This window comes from Anolis sagrei, chromosome 3 (genome assembly GCF_037176765.1).
Source record: "Anolis sagrei isolate rAnoSag1 chromosome 3, rAnoSag1.mat, whole genome shotgun sequence".
NCBI classification, from domain to species: domain Eukaryota; kingdom Metazoa; phylum Chordata; class Lepidosauria; order Squamata; family Dactyloidae; genus Anolis; species Anolis sagrei.
In genome coordinates this window covers 3,427,285-3,441,689 of record NC_090023.1, presented here as the reverse complement: position 1 = coordinate 3,441,689, position 14,405 = coordinate 3,427,285, and the positions used below count along the sequence as shown (strand labels likewise).

The window sequence follows — 14,405 nt, the reverse complement described above, 5'->3', positions numbered from 1 at the left end:
TTCAAATGTACATATACATGGCAAACATTCAATGCCATTGTCGCAACTCAGGATAGATTCACCTTGCGCAAGACACCACTGCACACCAAGGCTATAGGTTTTTGTAGTTTATTGAGAAAAAGCAAAATCGAAACAGAGGAATAAAGATATAAAGTTCAATAGGCAAAACAGAGTCTTAAATGCAAAGACAAAGTTCCCAGGTTCTGAAGGCAAATAACCTGAAGCATAGTCCTTTAGCATTGGTTAAACAAGACTCCATAGCAGCAAGACAAGGTCTTCAAAAATCAGGATCAAAATAGAATAGAATCATAGAATCCTAGAATCAAAGAGTTGGAAGAGACCTCATGGGCCATCTAGTCCAACCCCATTCTGCCAAGAAGCAGGAATATTGCATTCAAATCACCCCTGACAGATGGCCATCCAGCCTCTGTTTAAAAGCTTCCAAAGAAGGAGCCTCCATCACACTCCGGGGCAGAGAGTTCCACTGCTGAACGGCTCTCCCAGTCAGGAAGTTCTTCCTCATGTTCAGATGGAATCTCCTCTCTTGTAGTTTGAAGCCATCGTTCCGTGTCCTAGTCTCCAGGGAAGCAGAAAACAAGCTTGCTCCCTCCTCCTCCCTGTGGCTTCCTCTCACATATTTATACATGGCCATCATATCCCCTCTCAGCCTTCTCTTCTTCAGGCTAAACATGCCCAGCTCCTTAAGCTGCTCCTCATAGGGCTTGTTCTCCAGACCTTTTATCATTTTAGTCGCTCTCCTCTGGACACATTCCAGCTTGTCAATATCTCTCAAAGTCTCAAGGAGACAGAAGCTTTCCGCAAAAGCCAAGGTAATTCCACAGAAGTTAACAGGGTAAAAGCAACATTGGACTGACAGAGAATGCCCTTCGACCAGATCATTAAATAAGTTTTCCCAACATGAAAGCATTACATTGACCTCTAGCTTCACGCTTGTTGGCAAGGCGTGCGCTTCTCCGAACTCTTAATTGCAAACGGTCCTCTCTAATCAATTCTCCACTATCCTCAAGGCCGGTTAGCTCATTATCTTGGCCCTGGGAACCAAGAGGCCCTGAGCTCCCAGAAGGAGCCTCCACCTGGAGCTCCGAAGTTTCACTATCTTTATCTAAAGCCACATTCCTTTCTCTGGGGAAGAGAAATGCCGTCTCTTCTTCAGAATCAACACTGTCTGCTTCAACTGCCTCACTAACCAGAACATGTTCAGAAATCTGTAACCCATCATCCTTCTCGTCCTGAGGAAACTCAGGCTCAGAAAGCTCAGGCTCAGACTGAACCACAACAGCCATAGACACACAACATATACAGACAGACACACAGAGGCTATTTAACATTCCAGCTTTCATGAGAGTATTCTGGCCACCAGGGGAGCTATCGCTTCACTGTCCATTAGTGACAATGATGGAGTACTCCTCCTCATTCTTTTTGCATGATTGCTGGAGATTTTTATGGCGTTGTAAATTAGTTAAATTAGCTTCCCCACATAAGCGGTACCTAAATTTCCTACTTGACCGATGCAACTGCCTGTTGGGCTGCAAAAGTCGACAGCAAGCTACACAATGGCCGGAAGCTCACACATATACACACATAAAACAGTTATACACAGACTGAGCCACAAGCAACACATGGCGGAGGATGGCTAGTATATATAGAATCATAGAATCAAAGAGTTGGAAGAGACCTCATGGGCCATCCAGTCCAACCCCTGACAGATGGCCATCCAACCTCTGTTTAAAAGCTTCCAAAGAAGGAGCCTCCATGTATGGATGATTGTATGTTTGTGTGTGTGTGTGTGTGTGTGTGTGTATGCAGCTGGTCAGGTTCAGTAAAACAGATCGGCAAATGGCTGAATCATATATTCTTATTTTACTCCAGCAATGTCTGCACTGTATGGTAACGCAGTGTCTCCTTGGTCCCATAGGATTACCAAAGGATGCTGGACCTCATGAGAGACATTATTCTGGCCACGGACCTGGCCCACCATTTGAGGATCTTCAAAGATCTCCAGAAGATGGCTGAAGGTAAGACGACAAGGAAGGACATTAAGGGAGAGAGTGCAACCATTGAGTAACACAGAAAAGTAGTACAAGTTGGGTATTCCTTATCCCAAACACTTGGGAGTGAAAGAGTTCCATGGTTTCTATTTTGGAATACTTGCATATCCATCATGCAATACTCTGGAGAAGGGACCCATGTCTGAACATCTGAACATGACATCCTTGTATACATCATAGACACCTTATACACATAGTCTGAGTCCCCTTGGGGAGATAGGGAGGAATACAAATATTTTTATTATTATTATTATTATTATTATTATTATTATTATTATTATTCTGACACAAAACCACAGTATGTCACAGCAAACGAGATCTCTCTGCTGGATTTCGTAATTTTTTTCTTAATGTGACTGTCACCTGGAATGGCGACATTCTTTGTCTGCTGTGCTTATTATTATTATTATTATTATTATTATTATTATTATTATTTGAAACAACAAGATGAGATGTGATTAACATAACTCAAAAACCACTGAACGAATTGACACGAAATTTAGTTCTATTCATTGTAGGTCAAAAACACAAAGCAAAAACCGAAGAATTGTTCTCACCAATATACAACAAACAATATCACTGGTGAGTCTTCTTCTGTACATGATGACATGCAAACACATCACAAAATAATGCAGTCTCTCTTAGTTATCAGTAGAATGTCCTTATCTTGCCATAATCAAGCAGTTTCCTTGCCACTCCAAAGAGCCTCAGTCTTCAGCTTCAGGACGCTGCATAACCACTCCCAGCAATGGTTTCTTCAGCTCAAATGAGCCATCAGGCTAAACCAAATGCAAATCTCAAAGCTTGCAAACTGAGTGCCTTGTTATATGCTGAAGCAGATAACACACTCAATTAACTTGTGGCAGCTATAACAGAAAAGGCTCTGATCCTCCCTGTTACTTAGAAAAAGCCTGTTGTAAACCCCTAGTAGCAACAAAATTGCATTCAAATTAATCTTAAAGGTCTCCTCATTTCTAGTCTTAAGTGGGGACACACACTAGGAATGAAGGCATCGCACATCAACATTTTGACTTCCTTCAGTGTGGACTAGACATGGGAAAACTTCGCCCCCCCCCCCAAGTTTTTTTGGACTTTGAATCATAGAATAATAGAGTTGGAAGAAACCCCAGGGGCCATCTAGTCCAAGCCCCTGCCATGTAGGAAAAGCACAAGCAAATCCCCCCTGACAGATGGCCATCCATCCTCTGATTAAAAGCCTCCAGGGAAGGAGCTTCCACCAGACTCCAAAGCAGAGAGTTCCACTGCTGAACAGTCCTTCTTAAGGTCAGGAAGTTCTTCCTAATATTCTGGTGGAATCTCCTCTCCTGTCATTTGAACCCATGGCTCCATTGAGTCCTAGTCTCCAGGGCAGCAGAAAGGAAGCCTGCTCCCTCTTCCTTAGGACACCCTTTGACATATTGATACATGGATTTTCTCATGTCTCCTCTCAACCTTTTCTTCTGAAGGTTCTTTAAGACGGGCTATATGGCCATGGTCTAGAGGCATTCTCTCCTGACGACTCCCTCTTCATAGGGATTCTTGGTCTCCAAGACTTTGATCTTTTTAGATGCCCTCTTCCTCTGGACTCCTTCCAGCTTAGAGTCCATATTTCTCTTTAATTGTGGTGCCCAGAATTGGACACCGTGTGATTCCAAGTGAAGAGGGCTGACCAAAGAGGGCTGACCAAAGCTTTTAATCAGAGGATGGATGGCCATGAGGATTGCAGCAGTCTCTGGAAGTGAGTGGGGATACTTCAAGTCCCATCATCCATGGTCCGCCATCATCCAAACTGTAATAGGACGTAGAGTGGGTGATGGGGGCTCTGTGTGCCAAGTTTGGTCTTTATCAGTCTTTGTTGGGGACCACAGTGGTCTGTGGGAACCGAAGGGTTTGAAAGTACTACAAATCCCATCATCCATTGCCCATCATCCCCCAGACCTCACCAGGACATAAAGGGCATCATGGGGGTTATGTTTGCCAAGTTTGGTCTTGATCAGTCATCGGCTGAGGATCGCAGTGGTCTCCGGAAGTGAGTGGAGGTTCTTCAAGTCCCATCATCCATGGTCTGCCATCATCCAAACTGTAGTAGGACGTAGAGTGGGTGATGGGGGCTCTGTGTGCCAAGTTTGGTCTTTATCGGTCTTTGATGGGGACCACAGTGGTCTGTGGGAACTGAAGGATTTGAAAGTACTACAAATCCCTGCATCCATTGTCCACCATCCCCCAAACTTCTCCAGGACATAAAGGGCACCATGTGGGTTATGTTTGCCAAGTTTGGTCTTGATCAGTCATTGGATGAGGATCACAGTGGTCTCCGGAAGTGAATGGAGGTTCTTCAAGTCCCATCATCCATGGTCCACCATCATCCAAATTGCAGTAGGACGTAGAGTGGGCGATGGGGGCTCTGTGTGCCAAGGTTGGTCTTTATCGGTCTTTGTTGGGGGCCACAGTGGTCTGTGAGAACTGAAGGGTTTGAAAGTACTACAAATCCCATCATCCGTTGTCCGTCCTTCCCCTAGACTCCTAGGGTTGCAGCATGGGAACACATTGACTTTCTTATCTTCACACTGTTGAGCTCTCCACTTGCTGTTTCCTTTCCCTGTCCAGTCGGCTACGATCCCAAGAACAAGCAGCACCACAGCCTCCTGATTTGCCTTCTCATGACCTCCTGCGACCTCTCTGACCAGACCAAGGGCTGGAAAACCACCCGCAAGATTGCGGTGAGTAAAGAAACAATCCAGCAGCAGCAGCCGGGTTGTATTCCAAGCCTGAAACTGGCCAGAAGGACAAGCCCAGTGAAGAACGGATGGGAGCGGAGGTCTTTTGGGGACCTTTTGGCCAGAGGGATGGAGTGGTTTGGTCATTGGTCTGTGACCCCAGAGACCAGGGTTCAATTTCCCAATCGGTCATCTTTGAGTAGCTTGTTCTATTGCCTTTCCGGACTACCTTTCTCCGAGAGTGGGGATCCAAAGAGTCTTCTGAAACCATTTATTGCACTATGTAACACAATTGTTGTTCCTGAGTTATAAATATCATTTCCAAATTGGTTCTATCATAAAAACATGGGAAGAGTTTATCAAACTGCAAAAACATTGTTTCTGCATGAGGGACAGATAGCCATCCATCCTATGTTTAGAGCACATGTTGCTCTAGTTTTACAATCACATCACATTCAACAATATTTGAAAAACAAAATCTGTTCCTGGTTTGAAAGTGTCATTTCCTGTTTAATTGTGTGGAACTTGCTTTGTGTGGTACAGCTTAATTGTGTGGTACAGCGTAATGGTGTCACATTACAAAATGTGGACCATTTCCGCTCCCTTGGCAGCCACCTCTCCACAAAAGTCAACATTGACACTGAAATTCAACACCACCTGAGCTCTGCGAGTGCAGCATTCTTCTGAATGAAACAGAGAGTGTTTGAGGGATTAGAATGCTGGTCTGAGCAATGGCAACTATTCATAAACATGGGGCAAAACCCCATGAAACAGCGACTCTGCAAAATGTGAACCATGAAGTACGGAGGGAACACTGTATTCTTTTTAGATGCTGAAAAGGCTTTTGATAACATTCATTGGGGATTCATTGGGGACACCGCTGTGAGTCGCCCCCGGGCTGAGAACAGCGGTATATAAGCCAAGTAAATAAATAAATAAATTTAAAAAGTATTGATTTACTATGAGGTGGTAGCATTTCTGCTCCCTTAGGAGCCACCTGTCCACAAAAGTCAACATTGACACTGAAATACAACACTGCCTGAGCTCTGCAAGTGAAGCATTTTTCCGAATGAAGCAAATAGTGTTTGAGGACCGAGACATCTGTAGGGAGACCAAGGTGCTTGTTTATAAAGTTATTGTCCTCCCAATCCTGATGTGGCAGCCACCTCTCCACAAAAGTCAACATTGACATCGAATACAACACCACCTGAGCTCTGCGAGTGCAACATTTTTCCAAATGAAGTAGAGAGTGTTTCAGGACTGGGACATCCATAGGGAGACGAAGGGGATTTGTATATAAAACCATTGTCCTCCTAACCCTGCTATATGCCTGCAAGATGTAGACTGTCTACAGACGTCACATGCAACTCCTGGAATGATTCCATCAGCACTTCCTCTGGAAAATCCTGCAAATCTCTTGGGAAGACAATCGGACAAATATCAGGGTGCTGGAAGAAGCAAAGACCACCAGTACTGAAGCGATGGTCCTCCGCCATCAACTCCGCTGGACCAGCCACGTTGTCCGGATGCCCGACCACCGTCTCCCAAAGCAGTTGCTCTACTCCGAACTCAAGAACAGAAAACAGAATGTTGGAGGACAGGAAAAGAGATTGAAAGACAGGCTCAAAGTCAACCTTAAAAACTCTGGCATAGACACTGAGAACTGGGAAGCCCTGGCCCTTAAGTGCTCCGGCTGGAGGTCAGCTGTGACCAGCAGTGCTGCAGAATTTGAAGAGGCACGAATGGAAGGCGAAAGAGAGAAACGTGCCAAGAGGAAGGCACATCAAGCCAACCCCAACCAGGACTGCCTTCCACCTGGAAACCTATGCCCTCACTGAGGGAGAAGATGCCGGTCAAGAAGAGGGCTCCACAGCCACCACTGCTAGGATACTACACTTGGAGGACCATCATCCTCAGACTATGAGGGATCACCTAAGTAAGTAAGTAACTTGCTTTGAAAGTAGTTGTGATATTCCAGAAACTTTGTTTTTGTGGCTGCCACAAACTCGGTTGAATCGGTTGAGACTCAGTGAGATATGCATTGGAAAAAACCATAACAAAGACAGAATTTTTGCTTTGTAGTAAACTTTTCCCATGTTTTAATGATAGAACCAATTAGGAAATGATACTTATAACCCTGGGGAAAAAATTCAAAAATCAAAAGAAATTTCTGATATGTTTTTCCATGTGTTTTCCTTGTTCCAGGAGCTGATTTACAAGGAGTTCTTCTCCCAGGGAGACCTGGTAAGTACAAAGTCTCGAAAGCCATCTTGGAACAGAGTTGTTGGCAACTTTGGAGGTTTCAGAGGGTATGGATTCCCCTATGGTTTCCCACCCCCAATTGCAAATTGCTTGCCTCCAAATGCCTCCCAAAATATCCTGGAGGCACCGTCTGCCACGACTGATGCTCCCATCTAATGTCCTCTGTAGGAGAAAGCCATGGGCAACCGGCCGATGGAGATGATGGACCGGGAGAAGGCCTACATCCCGGAGCTGCAGATCAGCTTCATGGAGCACATTGCGATGCCCATCTACAAGTGAGCACTGACACGCTGGTTTATATATATTTTTTCCATGCTACCGTATTTCCTTGAGTCTAATGAGCCATCGAATCTATTGTGCCTCTCAATTTTCCAAAAAAAATTTAAAAATTTAAAAAATAAAATTTCAAATGAAACCCAAATATTATTTGTTAGGGGTGTTGGATATGAAAATAAACAAAAATGAAGACATACCTTTTAACTATATGAGTAGAGCAGGTAGAATTGTGTATGCTAGAAAGTGGAAGACCAAAGAAATCCCGACGGAAGAAGAATGGAAATTAAAGATACTGGACATAAGGAACATGGACAAATTTGTTAGCGCTAGCAGAAGTATTGTAAAAACTCAGAATAATGGACTCTGGTAAAGGTTTCAGCTTTACTTGACCAGTTCAGAAACACAACATATATCGTCGAAGGCTTTCATGGCCGGAATCACTGGGTTGTTGTAGGTTTTTTCGGGCTATATGGCCATGTTCTAAAGGAAACCATGAAAATGAACAAAATCTGGCTACCAGTATTAAGAAACTCTAAAATTACAACAGCAAAACAACAGAGAGGAAACAAACAAGGACATCTAATCACCTCTCAACAAAAGATTGCCCCAGGCACTGCCAGGCCATCAAATGCTAATCAAGGTAGTCAGTTGAAACATTCACACCTAGCTCCAACAGATAAGAGTCCTTTGTCCCACCCTGGTCATTCCACAGATATATAAATCCTTTTTCCTAGTTCCAACAGACCTCACTACCTCTGAGGATGCTTGCCATAGATGCAGGTGAAACGTCAGGAGAAAATACCTCTACACCATGGCCATATAGCCCGAAAAAACCTACAACAACCCAGTGATTCCGGCCATGAAAGCCTTCGACAATACATTATATTTAATAAGTAACAGTTCAACAACCCAGACAGGAAAAAATTGGAAGTCGACAATCAACAACTTTTTATTTTTATTTTTTCTCAGCAATTTTTTTTCCTCCTCTTCTCTTTTTTCCTTTTTCTCACCTTTTTTTTTGTCTTCCCGCCTAGATACCTTACCTTAATATACCCTCCCCTTTAGCAATAGGGATTTTTCTTCTTTATTATCATTATTGTGATCAATTTTTGTCATTTTTTTCTTTTCCCCAATGCAGCAAAAAGGGCACTCTGTAATTTGGTCCGAAAAGGTGTGCATTAGAGTTGCCGCCTGCTTAGAATTCCTTCTTTCAAAACCAAAGAGTTAGAGCACCAAAGGTTCCAGTAATGGAAAAGGAAAACCTCGGGGTGCATCTCTGCTGTAGAATGGATCCACTTTGACTGCCTTGGCTCAATGGTGTGAAATCATGTGGTTGTACAAGGTCTTGCACCTTCTCTGGCAAAGAATTCTGATGCCTCACCAAACTACAAATCCCAGGATTGCATGAACTTGATACTTGAACTTGACTAGAATCCCAAAGGTTTGAAACTTGAAACAAGATTTGTAATCCAAACATGAGGCATGGAACTTAAACAGGAAAACAAAATCCAGACCCAAGAACAGAACTCCTAACTCAGAGCACCCAAAACAGGCAACTTCACCCATGAAAATCCAGTGTTGATCTTCCCACCAAACATTGACTCCAGTTCCTTCAGAATAACCCCCCCCCCTTGCCCATGACATCATCCTTTCTCTCACCTGAGTTTCCTTTGTTTATCTTTCAGTCTCTGTTTTGTACTATCTCTTCTGATCTGTAAACACTGGGTTATCGGTAACCCTCCTGTCTCCTCCACATTCCTTTCAGAGTCAATCCCTGGCCGATTCCCATGAGAATTACTGCTTGTTTCCCCAACAACAGATCTACTCAAAACATTCCCATCACCTCAAAAACTTTTACTTTCCCCCACAAAAACACCAGGCTCAACCAGAAAATCCCCATCCTCATCCTCAGAGGCTTCACAGGCCTCAACACCTGCCTTACAGCATTATTGTCATGACCCCTTTGAAGCCATGCCATAAAGGTCAACACAGGACAGGGCTGCATTCAGATTCCTGCCCTGTGATTCCATGACATCAGTGCCCGATGCTTGATTTTGTCACAGGATACGTAAAGTGATTTATAGTTTTCAAATCACGACCTCCCTGAAGTGTTGCAAGATGGCTACTAGCAAGTATTTCAGAAGTAGCATACCTGTCCGAACGTATCTCCTTCTACGTCCCACCTCAGAGTTTAAGATTTTCTGGGGAGGCCCTGCTCTCGGCCCCGTCTTTGTCTCAAAAATTGTATTACATTTTTGACAAAACAAACAAACATACAAAAGACAGAGAGTTTGCAAGCTTGGTAGTTGATTACATGTCCTTTGACCAGTATCTGGCCCCTTGGAGTGCTTCTGGTGTTGCTGCAAGAAGGTGCTTCCTTAAGCATGTGGCACGGCTCAGGTTGCACTGCAGCAGGTGGTCAGTGGTTTGCTCTTCTCCGCACTCGCATGTCGTGGATTTCACTTTGTGGGCCCATTTCTTAAAGTTGGCTCTGCATCTCGTGGTGCTTCTTGTAGGTCAGGGCCTGTTCCAGAGTGACTCCCAGGTATTTGGGTGTGCTGCAATGCTCCAGTGGGATTCCTTCCCAGGTAATAATCCTCAGAGCTCGGGATGCTTCTCTGTTCTTGAGATGAAAAGCACGTCATCTCAAGAACAGACAAGCATTCCGAGCTCTGAGGATCACCTGGGAAGGAATCCCACTGGAGCATTGCAGCACACCCAAATAGGTCATCAGTAAGGAACAGTGGTTGATGCATCCCCTTTGTAATAACCCCCACATGGTTATGACTCAGCCATTACCACACCTCCTTAAGTATTGCATCATGGCAATCGCAGTCATAGCCAGGTACTATCAATATACCACATGTTCAGCAAACAGTATTATATTCTATGATTAATAATGCGTTGCCATTTCAATCTAAAAGACCTTTGGCCTCTGCTTCCTCTCCGCAGGCTGCTCCAGGACCTCTTCCCGCGGTCGGCCGAGCTGTACGAGCGTGTGGCCAGTAACCGGGAGCACTGGACCAAAGTCTCGCACAAGTTCACCATCCGGGGCTTGCCCAGCAACAACTCCCTGGACTTCCTGGATGAGGAATACGACCTGCAGACCATGGGAGAAGACAGCGAGGACAGCATCAGGATGAACGGCTGCCTGGAAGATGGGCACCTGGAGGAGGGGGAGGAGCTGGAATGATGCCCCGCCCCCCGGGAGGCAGAGCCAGGAGGAAGCCCCGCCTCCCCCACTTTGCAGGGACCGGACACACACAAGTGCAACTTTTTGTAACCAGGATGGGGGCTGATTTTTGGAAACAAACAAACACGGTTCTTATTTATATTACAGGCCCCCCTCGCGCCAAGCGTTTTCTTCTCTCCAAGCCCCCCCCCAACACCTCCCCCACCCCATCTCCCATGATGCTCTCCCGCCTCTTCCCGGCTTCATCCATTGACCCACAGGACTCTGCCAGCTTGCGGTTGTTGACTGCACTGTTGCATTGTTGAATTTGATGAATGCACAACCTTCTCACAGTCCTCCTCTCCCCGGCTTCCCCCGCTTCCACTGCTTCCTTGGTTCAAACATTGCAACATTGATCATTGACATCTTGCTAGAGAGTCGTTTTTGGCTTCTGGTTTGCAGGTGGAAACTCAACCCAGGACTTCTGGTTTGCAGGCAGAAATGAAATCTAGGGCTTCTGATCTGTCCATGGGAACCAAATCCAGGGTTTCTGGTTTGCAGACAGAACCCAAGCCAATTATTCTGATTTGCAAACAGAAATCAAATCCAGGGCTTCTGGTTTGCAGATAGAAACCAATTCAGGACTTCTAGTTTGAAGGTAGAAACCAAATCCAGGGTTTCTGGTTTGCAGACAGAACCCAAGCCAATGATTCTGATTTGCAAACAGAAATCAATCCATAGTTTCTGGTCTGCAGATAGAAATTAAATCCAGTGCTTCTGGTTCACAGATAGAAATCAATCCAGGCCTTCTGGCTTGCAGATAGAAACCAAATACAGAGTTTCTGGTTTGTAGATAGAAATCAAATCCAGGGCTTCTGATTTGCAAATAAAAAACCAAATCCAGGGTTTCTGGTTTGCAGACAGAACCCAAGCCAATTATTCTGATTTGCAAACAGAAATCAAATCCATGGTTTCTGGTTTGCAGATAGAAAACCAAAACCAGGGCATCTGGTTTGCAGATAGAAATTAAATCCAGGGCTTCTGGTTCACAAATAGGACCCAATCCAGTGATTCTGATTTGCAGATAGAAACCAAATCCAGGGTTTCTAGTTTGCAGATAGAAACCAATTCAGGGCTTCTAGTTTGAAAGTAGAAACCAAATCCAGGTCTTCTGGTTTGCAGGTAGAAACCAATTCAGGGTTTCTAGTTTTGAAGTAGAAACCAAATCCGAGGCTTCTGGTTTGCAGACAGAAATCAAATCCAGGGCTTCCGGTTTGCAAATAGAAAACTGAAACCAAGGCATCTGGTTTGCAGATAGAAATTAAATCCTGGGCTTCAGGTTTGCAGGTAGAAACCAATTCAGGGCTTCTAGTTTGAAGGTAGAAACCAGATCCAGGGTTTCTGGTTTGCAAACAGAATCCAAACCAATGATTCAGATTTGCAAACAGAAATCAAATCCATGGTTTCTGGTTTGCAGATAGAAAACCAAAACCAGGGCATCTGGTTTGCAGATAGAAATTAAATCCAGGGCTTCTGGTTCACAGTTAGGACCCAATCCAGTGATTCTGATTTGCAGACAGAAACCAAATCCAGGGTTTCTAGTTTGCAGATAGAAACCAATTCAGGGCTTCTAGTTTGAAGGTAGAAACCAAATCCAGGTCTTCTGGTTTGCAAGTAGAAACCAATTCAGGGTTTCTAGTTTTGAAGTAGAAACCAAATCCGAGGCTTCTGGTTTGCAGACAGAAATCAAATCCAGGGCTTCCAGTTTGCAAATAGAAAACTGAAACCAAGGCATCTGGTTTGCAGATAGAAATTAAATCCTGGGCTTCAGGTTTGCAGATAGAAACCAATTCAGGGCTTCTAGTTTGAAGGTAGAAACCAGATCCAGGGTTTCTGGTTTGCAAACAGAACCCAAACCAATTATTCTGATTTGCAAACAGAAATCAAATCCATGGTTTCTGGTTTGCAGATAGAAAACCAAAACCAGGGCATCTGGTTTGCAGATAGAAATTAAATCCAGGGCTTCTGGTTCACAGATAGGACCCAATCCAATGTTTCTGGTTTGCAGATAGAAACCAATTCAGGGATTCAAGTTTGAAGGTAGAAACCAAATCCGGGGCTTCTGGTTTGTAGACAGAAACCAAATCCAGGGTTTCTGGTTTGCAGATTGAACCAAGGCATCTGGTTTGCAGATAGAAACCAATTCAGGTCTTCTAGTTTGAAGGTAGAAACCAGATCCAGGGTTTCTGGTTTGCAAACAGAACCCAAACCAATGATTCTGATTTGCAAACAGAAATCAAATCTATGGTTTCTGGTTTGCAGATAGAAAACCAAAACCAGGGTTTCTGGTTTGCAGATAGAAATTAAATCCAGGGCTTCTGGTTCACAGATAGGACCCAATCCAATGTTTCTGATTTGCAGATAGAAACCAAATCCAGGGTTTCTGGTTTGCAGATAGAAACCAATTCAGGGCTTCTAGTTTGAAGGTAGAAACCAAATCCGGGGCTTCTGGTTTGTAGACAGAAATCAAATCCAGGGTTTCTGGTTTGCAAATAGAAAACCGAAACTAAGGCATCTGGTTTGCAGATAGAAATTAAATCCAGGGCATCTGGTTTGCAGATTCAGGGCTTCTAGTTTGAAAGTAGAAACCAAATCCAGGGTTTCTGGTTTGCAGATAAAAACCAAAACCAAGGCATCTGGTATGCAAATAAAATCCAATCTAGTGATTCTGGTTTGCAGATAGAAACCAATATGGATTGGGTTTCTACCTTCTAGTTTGAAGGTAGAAACCAAATCCAGGATTCCTGGTTTGCAGCTAAAATCAAATCCAGGGCTTCTGGTTTGCAAAGTTAAAACTAAAACCAGTGCTTCTGGTTTGCAGATAGAAACCAAATAAAATGCCTCTGGTTTCCAGATAGAAACCAAGTCCAGGACTTCAGGTTTGCAGGTCAGAACCTATCCAGGTGCTTTGCAGATAGAAACCAAATCCAGAGCTTCTGCTTTGAAGTTCGTCACCCAATCCAGGGCATCTGGTTTGCAAGGTAGAACTCCAATCCAAGGGGTCTGGTTTGCAGATGGAAACTAGACTAGGGCTTCTAGTCTGCAAGTCGAAATCAAATCCAGGACATCTGGTTTGCAAGGTAGAAACCACATCCAGGGCATGTGGTTTGCAGGTCAAAACCCAATTCAGGGCTTCTGATTTGCAGATCAAAACCAAATCCAGGGCTTCAGGTTTGCAGACAAAAGGAGGCCCTCAATGGCCAGAGATACGAAGACAGCATTCACAATCATTGTATTCTCTCTCTGGGTTGAATCCTTTCTGGGCAGGGAAGACTCTTTGGTGAAGAACCAACCGAGGGGTGTCTTTGGAAGGACTTTACTTTGTATTTCAGCTTTGCTTGTCTAGACCAGTCTCGTCCATCGGTGGTCTGTAGGCAAAGGAGAAGCAACCCAAAGTCTTGCAAACAGGGTTTCCAGTCGCCCTCATTCTCACGTCATTCCACCGAATTCGGGGCCCCCATATGATGCAACCTGGGGGCGTTCCACGTTTGTCGCCTCTGGTGCTCACCAGCAATGGGCAGAATTCCCCATCTATCCTTTCTACAAATAATACAGGTTTCCTAAGTTAATGTTCTGGGTTTCCTTTTGATCTTTTCCTATTTGGACCTCGGTTAAGTTTCTAGTTTCACATCAGTGGAGAAACGTACCTGTTGAGATTAATTTCACAATTCAGCAGCAGATCAGTTGCACAACTTCAGCGCTTTCCAGTAGCTTCTTCCTGCACAGTATTTTCAGTCAACTGCTCCCACAGCTTGCAGTCACCCTGGAACTCTTTTACAGACACTTGAGCACATTCCCGGCCATTGTCAGTTTTACTATTGTTTTCCCCTCCAATCTAGATGACACTAC

General features: G+C 44.3%; 1 protein-coding gene across 4 annotated transcripts in view; it reads left to right on the top strand.

The window, feature by feature from the left end:
* The window catches only part of PDE2A (phosphodiesterase 2A), a 505,312-nt gene extending 491,187 nt beyond the window's left edge, over nucleotides 1-14,125 (top strand). For 3 of the 4 annotated variants that reach the window (XM_067466418.1, XM_067466420.1, XM_067466419.1), the window contains 5 exons: nucleotides 1,937-2,036; nucleotides 4,677-4,789; nucleotides 6,992-7,030; nucleotides 7,217-7,323; nucleotides 10,277-14,125. In XM_067466418.1, the coding sequence (XP_067322519.1) occupies nucleotides 1,937-2,036; nucleotides 4,677-4,789; nucleotides 6,992-7,030; nucleotides 7,217-7,323; nucleotides 10,277-10,517 (600 nt within the window). In that variant the 3' untranslated portion in view covers nucleotides 10,518-14,125. The remainder of the gene's footprint in view (nucleotides 1-1,936; nucleotides 2,037-4,676; nucleotides 4,790-6,991; nucleotides 7,031-7,216; nucleotides 7,324-10,276) is intronic. The other variant, XR_010909616.1, reaches the window with a different exon arrangement.
* Nucleotides 14,126-14,405: the final 280 nt, after the last annotated feature.